Source organism: Trichoderma harzianum (genome assembly GCF_003025095.1).
Source record: "Trichoderma harzianum CBS 226.95 unplaced genomic scaffold M431scaffold_1, whole genome shotgun sequence".
Lineage (NCBI taxonomy): Eukaryota > Fungi > Ascomycota > Sordariomycetes > Hypocreales > Hypocreaceae > Trichoderma > Trichoderma harzianum.
The window spans coordinates 1,731,179-1,751,801 of NW_020209249.1; the positions used below are offsets into that span (position 1 = coordinate 1,731,179).

At 51.4% G+C, this 20,623-nt stretch overlaps 6 protein-coding genes across 6 annotated transcripts; 3 read left to right on the forward strand and 3 right to left on the reverse strand.

The window, feature by feature from the left end:
- Positions 1–751: 751 nt before the first annotated feature.
- M431DRAFT_502635 (hypothetical protein) lies at positions 752–3,572 on the forward strand. Its single transcript, XM_024918180.1, has 5 exons — positions 752–1,141; positions 1,209–1,444; positions 1,570–1,935; positions 2,043–2,798; positions 2,922–3,572. Exons 1-5 carry the CDS (start codon positions 1,102–1,104, stop codon positions 3,255–3,257), a joined length of 1,734 nt encoding a protein of 577 aa, XP_024780177.1. The 5' UTR covers positions 752–1,101; the 3' UTR covers positions 3,258–3,572.
- A 585-nt stretch (positions 3,573–4,157) lies between these two features.
- On the forward strand, positions 4,158–4,838 carry M431DRAFT_526616 (hypothetical protein; the record flags this gene model as incomplete). The annotated part of the gene is made up of 1 exon (XM_024920686.1): positions 4,158–4,838. The coding sequence occupies one exon, from the start codon at positions 4,158–4,160 to the stop codon at positions 4,836–4,838; it is 681 nt and encodes a 226-aa protein (XP_024780178.1).
- A 348-nt stretch (positions 4,839–5,186) lies between these two features.
- On the reverse strand, positions 5,187–7,965 carry M431DRAFT_537362 (hypothetical protein; the record flags this gene model as incomplete). Its single annotated transcript, XM_024921017.1, has 2 exons — positions 5,187–7,829; positions 7,906–7,965. 2 exons carry the CDS (start codon positions 7,963–7,965, stop codon positions 5,493–5,495), a joined length of 2,397 nt encoding a protein of 798 aa, XP_024780179.1. The 3' UTR covers positions 5,187–5,492.
- Positions 7,966–12,019: 4,054 nt separating this feature from the next.
- M431DRAFT_184262 (hypothetical protein) lies at positions 12,020–12,691 on the forward strand. The gene is made up of 2 exons (XM_024913164.1): positions 12,020–12,234; positions 12,336–12,691. The coding sequence occupies exons 1-2, from the start codon at positions 12,096–12,098 to the stop codon at positions 12,497–12,499; spliced, it is 303 nt and encodes a 100-aa protein (XP_024780180.1). The 5' UTR covers positions 12,020–12,095; the 3' UTR covers positions 12,500–12,691.
- An 822-nt stretch (positions 12,692–13,513) lies between these two features.
- M431DRAFT_184170 (hypothetical protein) lies at positions 13,514–16,839 on the reverse strand. The gene is made up of 5 exons (XM_024913163.1): positions 16,191–16,839; positions 15,412–16,119; positions 15,013–15,326; positions 14,565–14,909; positions 13,514–14,470 (listed from the first exon to the last, which is right to left on the reverse strand). Exons 1-5 carry the CDS (start codon positions 16,485–16,487, stop codon positions 13,906–13,908), a joined length of 2,229 nt encoding a protein of 742 aa, XP_024780181.1. The 5' UTR covers positions 16,488–16,839; the 3' UTR covers positions 13,514–13,905.
- Positions 16,840–17,378: 539 nt separating this feature from the next.
- Positions 17,379–18,946, reverse strand: M431DRAFT_71044 (glycoside hydrolase family 71 protein; the record flags this gene model as incomplete). The annotated part of the gene is made up of 5 exons (XM_024921849.1): positions 17,379–17,853; positions 17,939–17,963; positions 18,044–18,175; positions 18,236–18,779; positions 18,845–18,946. The coding sequence occupies 5 exons, from the start codon at positions 18,944–18,946 to the stop codon at positions 17,379–17,381; spliced, it is 1,278 nt and encodes a 425-aa protein (XP_024780182.1).
- Between the last annotated feature and the right edge of the window lie 1,677 nt (positions 18,947–20,623).

Below are 20,623 nucleotides of genomic sequence, written 5' to 3' on the forward strand. Positions count from 1 at the left end.
CCCCCCCCGCGCCCGTTCGAAGCAGCATCACGGTGCCTTTTCCCGCTCCTAGCACCTTTCCAGGTAGTAGATGTTTCGACTTACAGTCGTCTCGATCAAGAGAAGTGGGTCGCAATGGAGATTGACAGGCTCGGGATTTGCTGGGAGGTTTCTGGTTCATATTCAAAACTCACAATAGAGAACCAAAATCTTACAACACGGCTAGGACGGCTATTGCGGCTCTCAGTCCTGACTGCACCGTCTTTTTGAATTGAGAATTGAGAATTCCAACTTACTTACTTGGGTAATTTTCGCAAGGTCAGCATGCTTAACGCATCCTCGGCGCCATTGTCATGTATCAAACACACAAACTGTCACATCTCGTCTGCCCGCAACCTCGGACTCTCGGACTTTCGGAGCACCTATACCGTGATCTGGATTGGATGGTTGATTATTGGTGGTAGCAGAGCCAATGGGACTACTGCAGCATGGCAGGCCTCGGAGCTTAGCTTACCTGCAATCTACTACTATCCGGAGTAGTCTGGGGTAGGGCCGGAGAATACTCCTCCAACCTGATGTAGGGGGAACCGTTTACTTAGCTTCATTCTAGACTACCCATGTGGAGACTTAAGGGAATCGCGTCATTCCTGTTGCTGGTCCTCGTCTTTTGTGTCTTTTTCTCTTGATTGATGAAACGAAGTATATAAGAGTTGGTAAATTAAATACTGAAATCACGGCATGCGTTGAAGAATGTGCAACATGATGGAGAGTCCTCAGTGTTTCGCGTCTTGAAAGCTCCAGGATAACACAACATTGAACCCTGCAACAGCCATTCTTTGTGTCTCAAAGCGGTGCTGTCCCCAGCACTAAATACATCCCGTCCCCAGCAGCCGATACCGCCTCCCGAGGTTGTTGTCAATCTGGACCGGCGCATCTCCACTCCCGATCTACCAAGGTCCTTAATTCAATGCCTAGGCTGTCATGGACAACGCAGTATATCTCTTTCCTTAGCCCTCGCTGAAGCGCTCCCCAGCTTCTCTTGCTCATTCCTCCTCTCATTACTGCTTGCTTCTCTTCCATTGTTCACTCTTTCTTGTTTCGTGTCTCGGGGACTAATTCGCCATGGTCTTCACACCTCCATCGTATCTTCCCCAGCTGCCAGGTATGCATGCGCGCTGCGCAGATGCGCCCTTCAAATTCTCAGGCTGACAGCCAAACTCGCAATACAGATGTTCCGGATTCCATCACAATCGAAGAATTCCTGCGAAATGAGCAATATGGCCGGTACCCAATGGCCAAGGCCAGAAACCCGTACACATGCGGCATCACGGGCACGACGTATAATGCCGCTGAGGTAGCTGAACGGATAGACTACATGGCTCGCGCAATCAGCAAGCGATTGGGCCTCAACCCTAATGAGGAGACTGAGTGGGAAAGAGTTGTCGCGTTGTACTCGGTCAACACGGTACGCTAGAATCCAACAACTTCGGCCCTTTTGACACGACTCAATCACCCCCACCGTCTTGTCCGAAACCACTCCGATTGCTCAATGGCACGTTCTAACGAGGCCGTTGCTTCTCTCTGTCACAGATTGACTATCTCCCATTTACTCACGCCATCCACCGTCTCTCCGGCATTGTCACTCCAGCAAGCGCCGCATACTCGACACAGGAGCTCGAGCACCAGCTCCGCACGTCAGGAGCCAAGGCCGTGTTTACCTGCCCTCCTCTCCTCGAAAATGCTCTCAAGGCAGCCACCGCTGCAGGAATTCCCAAGGATCGCATATTCATATTGCGCACTGCGGGCTTCGACAATCCTCCTTCATATGTTACCATTGACGACCTGGTGGCTGAGGGCAAGAGTCTGCCGCCATTGAAGCCGTTGAATTGGGTCAAGGGTCAGGGTGCTAGGCAGACTGCTTATCTGTGCTACTCTAGCGGAACTTCTGGGCTGCCGGTAAGTGCGAAATGGCTAGTGGTTGATATGCTTGATTCCTCCTGGTGCTATATTTTGCTCCTAGACGCTTGTAAGCGACGCTGACACGACTCGTTGATATCCTAAAGAAAGCCGTCATGGTCTCCCATCGCAACGTCATCGCCAACGTGCTCCAAGTTTACTTACTGGACAGCGTCCCCCGCAAAGAGCTCGGCATCGAATCGCAAGTTTTGCTCGGCGTTCTTCCCTTCTCGCACATTTATGCCCTCGTTCTAGTTTCCACCGTCAGCCAGTACCGCGGCGATGAAACTATTGTGCTGCCAAAGTACAACTTCCATGAACTCCTCGATGCTATCCAGCGCTTCAAGATTGAGCAGCTGTTTGTTGTCCCGCCCATGCTCATCCAAATCATTGGCAACCCCCAAAATACTGCCAAATACAACCTCGAGAGCGTACGTTTCGTCTACTGCGGCGCAGCTCCGCTAGGCCCGGAAGTCGTCGAAGCGGTAACCAAGATGTTTCCCAAATGGCGCATCGGACAAGGCTACGGCATGACTGAATGCTCACCCACCGTCTCTTCGACCAACGAGCTGGACGTGCTCTTTGGCTCTTCAGGCTCTCTTTTACCGGGAAAGAAGGCGAAGGTCATCGATCTCGAGGGCAAGGAAGTGACCGAATACGACACTCCGGGCGAGTTGTTGATCCAATCTCCAGCCGTCGTGCTGGGGTACTTGAACAACGAAAAGGCCAATGCCGAGACGTTTGTCCATCACGAGGATGGCCGATGGCTGCGAACAGGTGACGAGGTTGTTGTCCGAAAGTCGACCCAGGGTCACGAGCACCTTGTTATTGTTGACCGAATCAAGGAATTGATCAAGACCAAGGTAAGCTACCAGCCTGAGATATGCAAATCAAACAAACACACAATCACTCGCTCAGCACTCCTCACCTTGTATCCCTTCTTTCTTCACTCTTGAACTCTGCTCACAGAAAAAATCCAAAATCAGGGCCACCAAGTCGCTCCCGCCGAACTAGAAGCCCATCTCCTCAGCCATCCCTACGTCTCCGACTGTGCCGTCATCCCAGTCCCCGACTCTTACGCCGGCGAGGTGCCCAAAGCCTTCGTCACCAAATCTGCCTCCGACTGCGCTGGTAAATCCGACAATGACATCGAAGACGCCATTCAGAAGCACGTTAAAGACCACAAGGCCAAACACAAATGGCTCAACGGCGGAATCGAGTTCATTGATGCGATTCCCAAGAGCCCTAGCGGCAAGATCTTGAGGCGCCTATTGAGGGACAAGGAGAAGAAGGCCAGGCAGGCTAAGGGAGCAAAACTATGAGATGAGAAACGGCGAGCCACGCTATGTGATGACGAATTTAGAGGGTTTTCAAATCTGTTTTGGAAAGACACGTTTTGTGTAGATATTTTTCGTTCCTTTGGGCATTGAGCGTGTGTTCTACGCAGGGAGTCCGACGGTATTGTAGGCCAAAGATTTTGGGGTGATATTTTTCCGAAGCAATTGCGCACTTAGAGGCTACGGGTGCTGCATTTTGTCTTATGAGACGAGGCATGATAGAGAGATGACAAAAGACTCTAAGAGTAGCAGCAAGAGAATTATGATCATGATTCTATTTTTCACTCAAGATGTATTGACTGCTCCATCTGAATGTTTCTTGGTCTCATCTTCCAATGGCCTCTTCGTCAATATGCTTACAATAGTATCGTGATTTCTCGAAGAAGTACACTCCCTTCCGTAGAGAAAACGTACACTACGTAGCAGATACCCAAGAAATCAGGTATTTACTCCCTATAGTAGGCAGTTAAACAGATAAACAGCTTTCCTTCACATCCTGTTTTGACACTTGAACTCTGCGCTGTCGCTGGCGTACTGAATACCTGCATGTATATTCCAAGACCCCTGATCTCCTTCGCAACCCATTCTTCGCTCTCACGCGTTTGTGCCGAGCAAGTCAGGCGGACGATCTGGACTACGACAATACCATTCTCACAACCGACTCTTATTCACTTGTGTGCGGTTGTTTGTACATTTCACCGCCATTGCATTCTGCCGCACGTGAGTGACTGAAAGTCGAAGGTCCCAGAGTCCATCCTTCCAACTCAGAACTCCCCTCTTCTCCCAAACTCCCAACACCCTCGCCAGGGCATGACAAGATTCCAAGCATCGCTCAAAGACCACGAGTATCCATCTTAAGGATCTTCCAGCTACATTGAGTACGCAATGTCAAACCGCCGAGACCCGCGCGGCCGTTTTGGTGCACCGACAAACGTTCTGAACAATACTGCACTTGGTGATAACAAACAAGAAACTTTCAACATGTCTCGTATGCCCGCAAGCCGCTCGCCATCTCAAAATGTGCCTTACTTATTGCAAGGAGCGGAGGGAAATTTGACTTGGAATGATGGTGAGACCATAGAAAATGCCGCCGGAGCTGCCGCCATTGGCTTCGCCGCCATCAACGCACTGGACTGCATCGCGAAGAACGAGGGCAAGGTTACCAATAGAGACCTTAATCTCATCAAGGAACTCGTCAATTTCATTCAACCAGACACCATGAATTCCTTCCGCAAGGGGTTCAGAGAGTTGCTGCAACAAGCCACTCCACCTGGAGGACTCTCCAACTCTTTCCTTCCCAAAGACGAGGGAACTCGATCCCAACCCGTCAAACACGGCTTATTCCCCAAGGTAGAGGCCGAAAGCCCAAGAAAGCGATCGCGCCTCTGGGAAGGGCTGAAAGTGGAGGAGGACACTGAATCGAAAAGCATGAGAGACCTAAAGGAGCCACTCGTACGCCAACCGACGCCATTCAACATGAAGCTGCATGATCTGTCGACACCGAGAAGACTCAGGCCCCGCCATTCTACTACGTCGATATATCCAAGTGGCGGCTATTACAAATGAGGGGGGAGGGGGATGAGAGAACATTGATTCACAAGAGAACAGCAAGAGAGTTATGTGAATAATGATTCTATTTTCACTGAAGATGCATTGAGCACCATTACTACTACAAATACAGAAAAAAAAAAGGCAGCCATCACAAAAAACTTTCACTCGCATACAAACAAAAAAAAAAAAACATAAAAAAAGAGTCAACCTTTTTTTCCAAAACGTCCATAGCCTTGGCAACAGCCAAACGGCAGATGAATCTCATATCGATATTAATATTAAGTTACCACATCGGTCAGCCCAGCGGGGTGTATATAATGGCTCTTTGTGCATTGCATTGCGTTGCGCGTGAAACCATTTGATTCAAAAATCATCCCCCCCCCCCTCTTTGTTCTTGACAAAGAAACCAGAGAGAGAGGTACCCCCCAGCTGTGCTGTCCATGTGCTCGTAAGGATCGTAAGAATGATATTGCCCTACTGTATGAGGGTCATTTTTTCCGCTAGTCAGGTCCTGTCCGTGTACACATACATTCCCCCTTCTAACCACTTCAAATAATAAATACTGCGCGCGCCCTCCCAGAGGCACTGAATGAAAAGCAAATAGCCCAAAAACAAATCAAAGGAAACGGTTTGTTACACGCATGTGTATCTTCCAATCAAGGAGCTGCTTTACAGAGCAAAGACAGCGGCCATGACGGCGAGACCCAGGCTCATACCGGCGCCAACGCGGCCAGCAGCGCCAATAACGGGCAGGCCAGTGTTGCCGGGGAAAGCTCCAGTGCCAGTGGCGGTGCCGATGGGGGCAGGAGGAGGAGCGACCTGAGTAGGGGCAGAAGCAGGGGCGGTCTCGACGGGAGCAGTCTCAGCCGGAGGAGGAGCAACGTAGGTGGGCTGACCGGCGGGAGGAGCAGCAGTGATGCTGACCTGGGGAACGGTGAGAGCGGTAGAGACGTAGTAGGTGGTGCTGCTGCCGGGGATGGTGGTTCCCTCAGAGACGCAAGGCTCAGTGACGGTGGTCTCGACGACGACAGTGGTGTACTGAGTAGGAGTAGCATAAGGAGTGCCGGTCACGGTGATGATGGAGGTGATGGGGGCAGCACCAGTAGCAACGGCAGGGTTGGAACCAGCATAGCCAGCGCAGACACCCTGGAAGAAGGTGATGGCAGCAGCAACATCGTCATCGTTGTTTCCGTTGGAGTAGATGCACTCAAAGACGTTCTGGACGAGATCCTTGCTGGGGCAGTAGCAGGCGGCGTCGGTGTTGTCCTTGCAGTTGGGGAGAAGAGTCAACCAGGTGTTGATGCACTTGGGCAGGACATCGGGGCAAGGAAGAGACTGGTCGGGGGAAGATCCGGTGCCAGTAGGAGCAGCGGCCTCGGAAGTGGGCAGAGGAGCACCGGGGGTGATGGTGGCAGTGACGGGGCAGATGGTGGTGCTGACGGCAACGGTCACGGTGGTGACAACGGGCTTGTCGGTCCTGGCAGGGCAGTTGGTCACCTCAGGGGCACAGCTGGTGATGGTGTGGACAGAGGTGGTGAAGACGGTCGAGGTGGTCTGGTAGACGGTGGTGTAAGGAGCACCAGGGCCAGTGGTGACGGCATCAGAGCCACCGGTGGTAGCGGGAGCAGTAGTCTGGGCACCAGCGGGAGCAGTGGTGGTCTCACCAGGGACGGGGTAGGTCTGGCCAGCAGGAGCAGTGGTAGTCTCAGCGCCAGCAGGAGCAGTGGTAGTGTCGACACCGGCGGGAGCAGTGGTAGTCTCAGCACCGGCAGGGCCAGTGGTGGTCTCAGCACCAGGAGCGGTGGTAGTCTCAGCACCAGCGGGAGCAGTGGTGGTCTCGCCAGCAGGAGCGGTAGTGGTCTCGGCACCAGCAGGGCCAGTGGTGGTCTCAGCACCAGGAGCGGTGGTAGTCTCAGCACCAGCGGGAGCAGTGGTGGTCTCGCCAGCAGGAGCAGTAGTGGTCTCGGCACCAGCAGGGCCAGTGGTGGTCTCGCCGCCAGGAGCAGTGATGACAGAGGTGCTCACGACAACATCGGTGGTAGCAGTATCGGTAGGGACGCCATAGGGAGCAGTGGTAGTCTCAGCACCGGCGGGAGCAGTGGTGGTCTCGGTCTCGCCAGCAGGAGCGGTAGTGGTCTCAGCACCGGCAGGGCCAGTAGTCGTCTCACCAGCGGGAGCAGTGTAGGTCTCGCCAGGAGCAGTGGTAGTCTCAGCACCGGCAGGGCCAGTGGTGGTCTCACCAGCGGGAGCAGTGTAAGTCTCACCGGGAGCAGTTGTAGTCTCGGCACCAGCAGGGGCGGTGGTGGTCTCGCCAGCAGGAGGAGTGTAGACAGGCTTGGTGTGAGGCTTGGTGTGGTGACCGCCGCCAGGGGGAGTGTAGACGGGCTGAGAGTAAGAAGGCTTGGTGTGGTGAGATCCGCCGGGAGGAGTGTAGGCAGGCTGAGAGTGAGAGGGCTTGGGGGGAGCGTTGTTGCCACAGTTCCAAGAGATGTGGTGAACCTTGGTGCCGCAAGACGACTTGCCACCCTTGGAACCGCCAGGGTAGACGATGGAAACACTCTTAGCTCCACCGCACTGGGTGTTCTTGACGGTGGTTCCGTGGGACGAGCAAGAGGCAGAGTGCTTGCAAGTAGAGCCGTCGGGCATGTCGTAGTGGAACTCCAGACGAGTATCAAACTCGGTCGAGATGGAGAAGGTGTCAACGGAGAAGTGCTCGTTGCCGGCGCTGGCAGAGATGCAAGGAGTGGTGTTCTTGTCGCCCGTGCACTGGCCAGAGATGGAGCGGCCGGTAGCACCAAAGGTACGAGCGCTCAGGAGGGTGTCACGCTTGCTGAAGTCGTTCTCGCACGACCAGCCCTTGAAGTCGAATCCTCCATAGTGTCCAATAACGCCGGTGGGAACGTCGCTGAAGTCCCAGCCGTTGTGCTGCTGGGTGTTGCAGTTGTTGTCGGTGTTGCCGGGGCAGCTGTAGGGCTTGGCGTTGGTCCAAGAGCTACCAAGGGAGTACTGGATGAAGAAGTTAGCCATTGGAGTTCTATATAACAAGCGTATATATATCAAGTCATGATCGAGGCCGACTCACGGTGGCAGCAACCTGCTCAACGCTGGCGGCAGCCAGGAGAGCAAAGGCGGCAGTCTTCATGATGAAGCAAGTTCGAAACGATTGTGAGTGTAAAACGACAGTTGTTCGCGATCAAGCGTATACAAAATATGAATGAAGAATATAAATATCGATATGGACTTGATAGTAGTTGTTTGAGGGATTCAAAGAAAACGAATGACTTTGATCCGGTAATGAGAGACTTGTTGATTAGGGAGAGAAAAAGAAGAAAGAAAAAAAGAAAAAATAACCACACAAGGACTGTTTGAATCTCGAGATTCAAAAGAGAGGAGGAGAAGAGGGATGGACTAGAGGCGGATCTATATACTCAAAGGCCGGACGCCTTTGTTGGAGGTGAACGTGCTGTACAGTACTGTTCACCCGTTGTCTTGCCTTGGCGCTTGAGCAGGCGCAAAGGCTCAACCCCTGTTCTTTCGCAGCATCTCCCCACAGCCTGTGGGCAAGGCCAAATCAAGACAGAGACCCATGATGAAGCGCCGGGAACAAGGTTGAGGCAATCTCGAGTCAGAAGGTACTGTGTACCAGGCCGGCGCATCGGGGGCCGTGTATCAGCGCATAGCGGCTCGAGAGAGAATGTGGTGCAACATGGTGAGAATGGAGTGGCACATGGTAACGCGCGGGACTTGAGACGGACAACTCGGAGGAGCTGAACAAAAGGCAACAGTACAAAGAACACTTTAGACCAGCTTCTGGCATGACGATGCTGGAAGCCGCAAGAGGCTTGGAGTTTTGGCACTAGCCCGGCGAATTGTGTGGCGGCTTGGCTGGATGGACATGGGGCATGTGTAGACGCCATGTACACTCACGGCGAATTTTGACAGCTGAGTACTTGGCCACTACCGCGCGCGAGAGTCGCCCTAAATCCGTGCCAAGACCCCCCAGGGGCACATGGATGGTCTGCTGCCGAAACGGCTCCGTGTCCCAGGGGCCGCGCTACAGCGTTCTTGGCAGGCACACGGCGCTATCCAGTGGTCGCTGAAGCACGTTCACGGACCCCTAGAGACAGGACGCTTCAGGTACCGCTCCCTACCTGACCTACTGTAAGTTCCACTGCTAAGGTAGCAGACGGCAGTGGAGGTTACAGGTGGGTTGGCCAGTGCCCTTTTACCGCCTCAGCTTGCATTTGCACCCGATGATTTTTCGCCAGTCAGTCCACCAGTGGGCTCATGTGCACATGCAAGTACTGTTTTTGATATTGGTGATGGATTCAACGAAAGAGAACCTTGAAGCAAAAGTCCTCGCAGACTCCAGCCAGCCAGAGACCAGAGACCACAACAACTGCCTAAATGATAAAATTATAAATTATCCAATGATAGGTACTAATCAAACGGCATTTGATCTCAATGCCCATCGTCAACTCCGACGCACAACCAATCAAACTCTGCAGCTTGTAGCGTGCGGGTTTCCGGTGCCATATCGCCTCTGCCAATCTCCCTCCAAATGGCCAATATTCATGCGCGCCTCGCAAGCCTCACCTGCATCGAGGGCCATTTCTGGGGCCACCGCCCACCATTCAATTGCCTCAGCGCCTAAGCTTGCAGACAAGTTTAACCCGCGAGCCTAATGCCTAACCTGGTTAAGGCTCCTGCAGGAACCCAAGTGCATGCTCGTACTGCCCATGCTTGCACCCCCTGGATGGACGCCTGATACAAGCACAGACCTGTAAACTACAACACTTTGCGCACGGAAAACCTGGCAATGAAAATTTGATAGATGGAAATTTGATATAAACGTAAACGTTCATAGGATGAGAATATCGATAAATATTGATAAATTAATGGAAAACAATAAAACATCCCAGCAAGTCACAGCCAACTGTTTGCACTGCAAGGCCCTGCGCGTTTTTTTTTTCTTCAAGGTTCTTCTAGTTCTTGCCTCAGGCTTGCCACCAACCGATCTCAATCCCTCAGTTCCTTCCTTGCCTTCTCCGTTCTTGCTTCAGGTTCGCCGGCGCTTTCCCGCACTATCCTCGATCGATATCACGTTACCGCCTGCCCTCCCTGCTTTGGGCCTTGTCCATGTTTCTCCATGAAACTGTCACAGACCTTTTTTTGTTTGTTTTCTCTCCTTGTGTGACCAAATGTTTATTTTTATCTTTCTTTATCCCGCGCCTGATCTTGATACAGACCAATCCAAACCACCGCGATCCGCGCAGGCACGGGCTCGATCTCTACTCATGTCATCCATGCCGCTTCTGCAGACTTGTGCCTGACTACGCCCACTAGTCACGGCGGTAGCGCAGGTACGGCTTCTGGCGATGGAGTCGCCATGTCTCTTCACCACCAGCTGACTGACGCGAGTGCTACAGATGGTAGATTGCCTGTGCTGTTCGAGCGAGTATATCCACGCTGGCCGTAGAACCGCTATGCCAAACGCAGACACCGTCAACTCGCCTCGCCTCGTCGTGTCTCCATCTTGACCAAAAACCGTCGCCTACTACGGAGCAGGCCTTGTCAACCAATCCCTGTCCCGCCACGCCTTGCAGTGCCAGCCGGGTCCGGCAACTGTTTTCTTTTCCAGCTAGGCTCTGTTTGCTGGTTGATGGGGATGGGGGACTTTTCCCCCCCATGAACACTGCCTCCGCCACTGAACCCTGCTGTCGAATCAATCATGCCACAGCAAAGGCGAGTCACCCCCTGCCTGTCGGCGGACGAAAATCTCCAAGCGACGCTGAACCGACGTCTGGTGGCCCCCCGTTTCCACATAGCAAGCTTGTTTGCGAACAACTTACAATTTACAACGCCCAACACGCTGGTACTTGGCACCCCAACCCATGCCCGGCACCTCGGGTAACAGTGTGCAATTGACAAGCAGCAACCGCATGGCACACTATGACTGGGTTCGCAGCACGGGATATTCGGTCCCGAGCACTTGCAGCTCTTCTCATCCCATTGCTCCGTAAGTGTAACCACTCTATACTTGTTCTGTCATGTCAACTCCCAGAGCCACGTTTCCTCATGGGCCTGCTTGCCTGAAATGCTTGCTACATTCGTACGTACAATCTCTGGACTCCCTACTAACAGGAGTGATAGATGATAAGACAGCGTCCACGTTTTGATATATCAAAACCACCCACGCAGCAGTCACCTAGCCCTCCAAAAGAGGAAAATGAAAAGGAGTAGTGTCCCTTTCTACTGCCCAAAGTCATTTGGCTGTTATCGCCAGACTAGTGGGATAATCTCCTGCGTCTCCCTGCTCTACGATGCCGAGTTCCAGCTGGCTTTCAAGACCTGTTCTCATGACTGCAACCCGTTTAGCTCAACCACTTGGCCATGCTTGGAGATGCTTGACTCAGGTTCAGGGCATTCATCTTCCCATCGATGGATACTCTCTCAAGCCATCTTGACTAGACAGGTGGGAAATCGCCTTTTCAGCCGCTGCCTTACAGCCGCGTTTGATTGACAGAGGGGAAACAGGTACTGGGTACGACACCGGTTTGCCATGACTTCACATGTTCATTTCCACCGTATCAGTCGACATTTGCAGCAGCAATGTGAATATTTGCGCGCTTCTCAGGGATACCGCCAATGCCAAGCCTGCGTTTCCGGTTTAGTTGTGAGTGTTTACCCTGTTCACCACCACCGCTAACCCTCAGCAACGTCCCTTTAAATTGCTCCTGTATCCTTCTCCGATGGATTCCATGTTAGTAACAGCACCTGGTCGCTACGGAATACGGAGAAGTGCGACCCAACACCGCCGAGGTGGCTTCCAGACGCACCCAGCCCCTTCTCAGGAGGAGCCATTAACAATGATTCAACTCCAGTAAGTTCTAGCCTTTTGATATATGTGGAATGTTTTACTGCCGCAAACGTTGCATTGACTCCCCTCTAGCCATGCCAATCACCTTTTCTCTCTTTGGCAATAATATTCATGCTCCGGATCGACAGTTGCCATTGTCGGTTCTCTCCGAGATCGTCGCTTGTGAATCCACCGTAGAGGCCCGCATCCATGGCAGAACCGAGATTCTGTCAGTACATTTTCGTACACCAGCAGCTCCAAGTAGCACGTTCTCCCTCTGTGAAATACTAACCTTGGGCTCCTCTCGCATTCAATTCTGAAAATCAATCGTGATAGAAAAAGCTGGCCCAAGATTTACTTCGTGTGTCTATACGCGGGCGAGAGAATCCAGCATTCACAATAATAACAAGACCATGGGACCCTGGTTACCAACAAAGAAACGAGAAGCTCTGTCTTGTTCGTGCTACTTGACGGTTCCTCTTTACTATTCCGTTTGGGTACTGGACCACCAACTATTACCTGGCTATCGATTGACGGCGGGGATAAAATTTTGTATGGATACACTACTAGGTATAGAGTAGTAGCACTTACTACTACCGTCGGCTTCCTCCAAGCTTGGACTAGGATGCCATGCTAATCTGAGACCTCTTCAGCCTTTTCTCCGTGTCTGTCCTCTTTCTGCGCACAAGCCGTCCATCCACCAAAGATGGACCTGCTTTGCTTTTACAGGTCGGTGTCCCGTACGAAATTCCTAATTTGGAATATTGCTGCTCCGTGCCCTCGCACAGACCGGCAAGACCACGATGAACTTCCGTGATTGGAGCATTCAGTGCTCGACTGGACCTCACATATGCCATCTGCTTGTAAAAGAGGCAACGTTCATTCCCGACATGTGTTTGTGAAGACCTTTGCTACGAGTGTGATGGAATTTAGTAAATAATATGGAGTACGGAGTACAGCTTTTCTCGTTACATTACAAATACGAGCTCACGAGCAATGCTAACAAGCCGTGCGTGCAGTCAGGGCAAATTGCGTGGTGTGATACTGCTTCACATACGCCTGCATCTCACTAACTTGGACAGCACACGGGCGCTCGGTATGGCGCAAGTCGCGAATCTCTCGTCGACGGGCCAGCTGATTCGGCAGACAAAGATGTTGTTTCACCACGAGGATAACCTGAAGCGGCTATCCGATCCAACGGAGGTGGCGAAGCTCGACCCCATCCATGCGCTGCTACACTGAGCCCCACAGGGTTCTGTTGTACGCACCGAGCTAGTGCCTCCCTGTTGCTCGGAGGATATCGTTTGAGCAGCATTGTAAGTGTGTAGTAGTACGAGTACACCGTACAGTAGTAGTCGTATCATTGCTTTTTTACGCTTGTACGGAGTATCGGGCACGACTTGCGTCCTGCTCCGCATAGCGTCGGGATCTGAGGACATTGGTTTTGTGGCGCAGTCAGGTACGATCTGAACCTGGTAGAGGTTATCTTGGCTGAATGCTAATGCCAGGGCCCCGTCAGAACCTTCCCAGACCCGCTGATGTTCTGTTCACTGCCAGCAATGGGTGTACGAAGTGTGTATGTCCATACTCGTATACCTGCATGTGAGTAGCGGTATACTGTCTGGATCGAACCATTGCCCATTACCTACTCTCTCTTCTCTTGGCCAAAGAGAGAGTAGGATAGTAGAGAGAAACAGAACGGTGACCCAGAGAGCGGCACGCCGTTTCGTATTGTAGAGCAGATCCTAGCAAGCGTGTATCTGTGTGCAATAAGGTTGTTCAAAGTTGCTGACCAACTTACCCTGGAAGTCGAGTCCAATTTGTGGCATTCTCAACGCTGCGTTTGGCAAATATGTGATGCTTCTTCTTTTTGTTTAAACTCCCTTTCGCATAGTAGTGGCGTTGTGATTCTTGGTCTTTCTTTTCTTTTTTGTTTGGGGCATCTCACTGCGGTCCAGACACGACATTTTGACATAAACTCCACCTGACGTTTCTGCCATCCTTTCTTTAGCTGACTGACCGACAGCCCCAGTTGTTCCACGCGTTGGTCGTTTCAACGAGGAGGTGAGCTCGTCGCTTGAGACTCAACACACTCTCGCCCATCTTCTAATTACGTAGTACCAATCACATTCGAATAAAGACAGCAAGATGGCCTGCCGATTCAGTATACCAGGCCAAGTCGGTCGAGATTCTACCCAGAGCTCTCAGCAAATTGACGTCAAATCACCAAGTCTCCTCTGTATCTTCTGTCGAAAGCTGCTCATAGTCCTTGACCAAGGTTTCAAGCCGCACGGAAGTTGGATCTTCATCTTTGTTTCCCATTGTGAGAGGATAATGGGATTGGGCGTATTCGACCAATAACGGCTCTTCGGCAGTGAGAGGATCCCAAACCACGTAGTTCTGAAGGATCGCTAGGTCTCGGGGTGCCAGTCGATCCCGTAGCAGCCGGTAGATGACTGAGGTGAGGTGGATGTGTTGGCCTTGATCATAGAGTCCTTTTAGGCTCAAGATGATTGTCGATCTCAACGACTTGATAGTTTCCAGGTCGTGAGGAGGAGTCATTTTGAGACTGTCCATTGCTCCGCCGGCTATAAAGGACAGATGAATGGTCAAGAAGGGATCGCAGTATTCAAAGCTGTGCCGGATATAGTAGAGGCGACCAACAGTCTCGAGGCGAGCGGCTGCATGAGCAGCCGTCTTTTGGGCAGTCTCCTTCATGAGGGTTGAGGCTTCCGAAATACCGGCTTGCTTTGCAGAGAAAAGGATGGTGGCCAAGTAAAGCTCCATGCTATCAAATCATCTTGTCAGTGCTCTACCACGCATCCCTAACAAAATGCGGGAGGGGAGACGGTCACAAGGGAAACGATTGGGGGAAAACTTACTGTACTTTGAGCTGCCATGGGAAGACGATATTGCGAGGAGAGAGAGCAGCGGGCAGGCCCAGATACCACTTCTCTAATCTCGAGAAGATGGACCAGATCCGGCTGGGAGATTCCGTGTTATTTTCCTTCTGGCTGTAGCTGACTGCAGCCATGTCGTTGATGATTGAACGCAAGCCGGAAATTGCTCTAAAATAATGCCCATATTGTGCAGGAACCAACGTTGAGCTCAGCGGGTATCTCAGCTTGAAGTCTCCGTACCAGAACGGATGCTCATCTGGGTTAGGCAGCGGCTTGGCCGGCGGATCAGGAATCAAAGGAGCTCGATAATAGTAGTAAGATTGGATGCTGTCATAAGATGAATCAACAGATTAGCGGGAGGGGACGAGATAAACGCAGCGAGTCGGAATTGGACAAGCCACCAAGAGGAGTACGGCAAAAATCCACTTACCATTGCCAGTTGAAGAGAGCCCAGGCCGTAAAGACGCGAGCATGAACCATTCTCTCGTACGTCTCATTTGCGTGATCTCCAAACAGATCCAATTGCTGAGCGACTTTGAGAGCATGCACCAGGTACGGCTGACCGACCTTGTCCATGCCGTTGTGGCTATAGATGAGATTCAGGAGCGTGGCAGTTTGCACAGAAACCAGGTCCACCCTATGGCTTTCTAGCTCCCATAAGCGCTTTGCCTCTGCCAGAAAGCGATATCTGAGACTATGGGGGACCCAGAACTGGTTGCGGTTGGGTATACCCATGAGGGAGTGCTGGCATCCCGGTTAGCGTACACGTATTTATCTTTGTTCTTTGAACCCAAATCTAGACGACTTGGGCTGGATTATCTATACTAACGCATGCTTCTGCTAGCAGGGCATTGACGAGCACTGGCCTGCAAAATCGCAAGTCATGGTCAATCATGGCCTGGAAAAATATATCCTTGTGGAATACGGGAAACGTTGGATACTCGTGGAGAATGTAAGCTCGTATGAGCGTCCGCATCAAGTGGTCGTCAGTGGCTACCTGTGTCCACTCGGAGGGCTTGAGGTGGTCGATCAGAGGGTCCAAGAGTTCGGCAGCATGATATGGCTGCAGATATATATTCAGATAATCGTTGGTCTGCGCTTGTTCCGATTGTGTGCTCTCGTGGGCGTCCTCTTGTCCAGCTCCGTGGAAGGCAGTTTCATACAGCAGCGACTTCAGATATGGGTTATCCGGAGTTTGAAGATGGGTTGGCATGGAGGCAACATAGGGAAACTGGTAGCGCCTCCGAGTCTCCGGGACGACAGAAAGCTGCAGCAGAAGATCACATTCCCTGATCTGCCTCAAAAGGGTCCCGGGTTCAACGCCCTGGCGTACCAGGCTGAACATGGTCTTTGCATCCTTCTCCGAGCATGTCTGAAGAGCATTGAACAGCTCTTCAAAAGCAGATGATTTTTTGCTTTCCTCTCGATACTTGCGCTTCAGCACGGCCGTGTTTGTCTCCTCACGATAGACCGAGTCATAGTTGCACTCGATCTCGCGCGTCTGGCAACCTGCGCACTTCGGCCGGTTCCCATTGCACTTTCGGCGGGGTTGTCCTCATGAGCTTAAAGTCCAAGCATTTCTCTACAGGCGGGGGTCCCAAACAATACCTTAATTTTGCGCTTTCGGCAAGATTCGCAAGCAACGCTGACAGCCTTCTTCACTGGCCGCCGCCCCGTCTTGGTGTAGTAGAGGGGCGCAGAAGACGCAGGCAATGCAGGCGCGTATAGAGACGTAGATGTAGACGTGTGTGTAGACGTGTATGTGGACGATGTAGCGGACGTAGGCGCAGATGCGGTCTCGTGTTCGATCAAAGATGGCACACCGTCAGATGAATCTGCACGCTCCGAGCCAACCCGGCGATATTTGGTCGGTGGCGAGGACGAGGAGCTACTCGTATCTGGCATTGTCAAGGGTATAAAAGGGTGAGCGCAGGGATGATTCTGAGGTTCCGGGGCAAAGAGTCCGCTGTGGCGAGGGCATGTTCGTGTCGAGAAGAGGGACGGGGGGATGCCATCAACTTAATATGCAGAGTTGGAAGAAGGTGTAAAAAAAAAAAAAGAAAGAAAGAAAGAAAGAAGATGCTATTCCATCCCAGGGTGCTCCAGATTAGGCAAGCGACAGAATTCGGGGTCTTCTTCCGTCTACCCTGATGGCGGACATGATGATCTGGGTGGCTTTTGGGCCACTTTAGACGGAGCCAACTCCGCCCGAGGCCCCTCTTAGATGTTGTGCTGTGCTTATTGGCTCCCTGCAAGGGACCTCTCAAGTGTCTAAGACCATCTCAAAGTTGAATCTTGAGATGTGACTGTCATGTATCAGACGCAGCACCAATGCAGAAAACTGGCGCCAAGGAAGCAGAGAAGGCAAGCGAAAGTAGCTGGAGGGCAGCCTTCTTGATGACACGAGGATATCAATCAGAAGTCACATCCATGATTGCATCCGAGGTGGATGGACGCGCAACACCACGCACAACAAGCAGGTGGCTCAATAGTTACAGTAGAGCCAGACGCCGAGCCTCTGCCTCACCGTGCGAGACATTTCTTGCCTTAAGTCTGGCTGCAGCCTTGGCTTGTTTTAGCACGCACCATTCGCGCCGTCTTGTAACATTATGAGCTTGCGGACGATGGTGCTTTTCTTTTCTTGTCACACTAGTTGGACGGTCACCGAAAGGCGGTTTGCCTTCCGTGTCTGGGGGCGAATTTCAATAAATCAATCAATAAAGCGGCAGAGAAAATTGATCATCCTCTCGCTTTGGGTGGCTATTTTGCAGCATATGCCTCCTTGGTCCGCTTGGTCTAGAACTTGCCCACATATGCGTTAAAGTTGTACGTCGTGCACGAGCTGACAATGTCCTTTGCGCTTTGGCCACCCAGAATCTGCCTGCCGCCGCGGGAGACGGAGAAGGATTGCTTGCCAACGCCCATGGTGAAGTTGAAAACGTGAACTCCGGCGTCAGCATTTACAGTAACGGGAGCCACGTTTCCACTCGTGACGGTCAATTGTGCAGGCTGCGTGAGCAGCGTGCTGACGAAGACCAGATCGTCCATCAACTCAGCACCTCGAGGGATGCCCAATGGATCGTTGGTGCATCGGGCAGCATGCGGAACCGGGCGATACCAGTAAACAATTTCATCCGTATTTACCGTAGGAGAAGACGCGCCAGCCTTGTAGGCAGCAATATACGGCCTGTATATATCACGCCAGCCATCGTGGGGGAAGCCATTGGCCCATTGGGAGGACCCGTCATCGCTGTGGTTGGGCTCTGAGCCGCTGTAAGAAACGTAATCCGGTTAGCAAATCCTTCTCATGAATCGAAGAGGGAGGCAATGAAAGGCAAGGAAACTGGTTTGCTTACGAAATGTAATGGCTTTCGCCAAAGTCTGTGATGGCAGATATTCACTGGTTAGCCTACCCAGAAATGCACCCCTTTCCGTTTTGCTGAGGGGACAAATATACTAACCATTCCACGTAATGATTTCAACCAGAGCTGGCTTCATATCAAGAATCTGTTGCCATCGACGGACCGGTTGCTCTTCACAGATAAAGACCCAGTTCTTAGTATTGAAATGGGTTGAAAACCATGGCGAGACCGCTACCTCAGTGATATTAGACCCAAACCTCTTGCTTAATATATTCTTTAGAAACAACTTACGTGCCATGTAGGGCCGACCACCCAGACCTTGTATGTATCTCTGATCCCACACGGTTGTCATGGGCCCTTCGATGACGCTGTTGCCGCCGTCCGTTGGCCAAGCATACCACGAGAACGCCCCGTCGATGCCAAACTGGGCGCTGACGCTTCCAGCTGAGGCAGGGTCCTGCATATTGGGAATGACTGTCAGTTTCTGGCTGCCCAGGGCACTTTTCACAGGATTCCAGTTGAAACTATCGCCAACAAAGGTGCTGACAAGTGCGCCTCCGTTGAATACGGCTTGGGCTGGATGAGCAGCGTATTTGCCCACAAAACTTGTGATGTTGCCCGTGTCGCCGTTTGACCAGTACGCGAAGTCAAAGGAAATGAACATTTTGAAGTTGAGCTGTTGTGCGGCCGTATAAGCATTGTCAAGCTGCTTTGGGGTATAGCTATCCACCCAAGGAGGAGCACAATTAAGAGCAAATCCATCAATACCGATGGCTTGAGCTTGCTGGATCTCATTCAACCAATCCTGGACTGTGAACTTCTCAACAATTCCCACCTAAACAGTCCATTATTAGTGAGCTCTTCTCGTTCAGACATCTCCAGTGATAGAGTGTACCATACCATAAAATGAGCGAATACCGGCCTTGAGCCTTGTGCGGCGACGAAGCCCAGAGCGTTGGACAAGACCACCGAAATGGTGGCCAGCATGTCAGTCGACCTCATTGTCGTTATTGGTAGAGAGAAGCTGTGTTTCGGTGGAATTTTCGACTTGGAAGCAGAATATTATGCCTTTTCCCGTTCTACCAATTGAAAAGCTGCGCCTATATATACTTGCAGCAGTCAGCCATCCTGCAATCCGACAGCATCGTTCAGCAGCCGTGAAGGCCGAATTTGGCGACGGATATATGCTCTTTTCCGCTGCAAGTCGGAAAATACCACATACCTTAATAGGATAAACTCGTGATGGAAACTCGCTCTAGCTCTGCGGGGTGCATATCAGCATGGAATCTAATTGATCGCATGATGATGCAGAGAACCCGGCCAATTCTCGGACTGAGAACAGTTGCTGCATTAGTATAGTGTATATGCATCGTCTTAAGGTTGTATCGGCTCGACGCTGTTGAATAAGCTTGATCGGAAAACAGGGGCTTGGCCTTAAACCGAAGGTGCGCTCTTTTGGTTCGGCTGGAGGTGGCATCATAGTCATCCAATGTTCTCCAATGTGTATAGGTGAACTCTCTAGAGAAGTTGACACCCATCTATCTGCTGAAGTGATATCGCTTCTTGTCCATCGGCCCGATGGCATAGGGGCCACCATCAGCTGAACAATATTTTCAGTGCCGAAGTAGCATTAGGATTTAGATTGACGACATTCAAAACACAAAAGCCGATGTTCTATCGTGGGATAGAAAGGCTGAAATGTGAAGTTGAAAGTTTGGTGAAGTGAGACCGGTTAGAGGAATACCCTCGGGTTGCTAATCTACTATTTGCGGGGGTTACAACCCGTCAGCAATCTTGACCAAAAAGGATGGTCGTTTGCTGCCGCATAGCCATTCATGTGTCTAATCGAAACAATGGCGGAGTAGTGGTTGGCTTCGAGGTTTCTACGCCTGTATCCAAGGATCAGTATCAGTTGTTCAGAGGCCCAGTACTCTCCATTGTGAAGCAAATGAACGTTAAACACTCACTATCTGTGATTATTCTAGGTTTTTACTAGGAGCGGCCTGTTTGACCCCGCGAGGGAAGGCTGGGCAAAAAGAGACAGGAGGGTGAATCGAAGTGAATAATGTGCTGGCCTCTGCTATCCGAGACTCAGCTTTTACGCACAGATAGCGGGGAAGATTGCTTGCCATTTGAGAACTAAACTGACAGCCGTTTTTCATTCTCATTAGCCTCTAATGAGCGAGAATGAAAGCCCCGAAGCGTGATGAGACGTGATGTGGACTGCATAGCCGAGAAAGCAAACAGCCAATAGATGGCCCAGATGATCAGACTCTGCATGCATGAAATTGACTTCGGACGTGCAGTTCACTATTGGTACATTAGTGTGAAAGTGATATTTGAAAGGGAAGAGCGTTCACTTACAGGCTATCTGAACCATCGCCCAAATCGATGAGTTCCTTACATCTGAACATCTTTGCGCGCGTTCAGCAACATACTTTGACCTCGGTTGCGTTTCTTGTCAGATAAAGAGCACGAATGTTCGCATTTCACGTCAATCACTTCGCCTTGAACCCTACAAAACCCCCATATATATGGTATTATTTCTTCTTGTACACTCAGCCTTTTACGATCGTTTGCGCTTCGGTCGTTCAATTTTCGCACAGATGACGTGGACTTTCTGAAGGGCTGGTCGAAAGAGCATATAGTTCTTTGCAACTTCTTTTGCACCAATTCGAA

Excerpts from the sequence above, each read along its gene's own strand:
- M431DRAFT_502635 (XM_024918180.1), top strand. The coding sequence starts at position 1,102 with ATGGTCTTCACACCTCCATCGTATCTTCCCCAGCTGCCAG. Across the intron at positions 1,142-1,208 it reads GTATCTTCCCCAGCTGCCAG|ATGTTCCGGATTCCATCACA; the intron begins GTATGCATGCGC and ends CTCGCAATACAG. Across the intron at positions 2,799-2,921 it reads AGGAATTGATCAAGACCAAG|GGCCACCAAGTCGCTCCCGC; the intron begins GTAAGCTACCAG and ends ATCCAAAATCAG.
- M431DRAFT_184262 (XM_024913164.1), top strand. The coding sequence starts at position 12,096 with ATGGGACCCTGGTTACCAACAAAGAAACGAGAAGCTCTGTCTTGTTCG. Across the intron at positions 12,235-12,335 it reads GACGGCGGGGATAAAATTTT|CCTTTTCTCCGTGTCTGTCC; the intron begins GTATGGATACAC and ends AGACCTCTTCAG.
- M431DRAFT_184170 (XM_024913163.1), bottom strand. The coding sequence starts at position 16,487 with ATGCCAGATACGAGTAGCTCCTCGTCCTCGCCACCGACCAAATATCGC. Across the intron at positions 16,120-16,190 it reads GCCGAAAGCGCAAAATTAAG|TGCAATGGGAACCGGCCGAA; the intron begins GTATTGTTTGGG and ends CCCCGCCGAAAG. Across the intron at positions 14,910-15,012 it reads GCTCTCTTCAACTGGCAATG|CATCCAATCTTACTACTATT; the intron begins GTAAGTGGATTT and ends ATCTTATGACAG.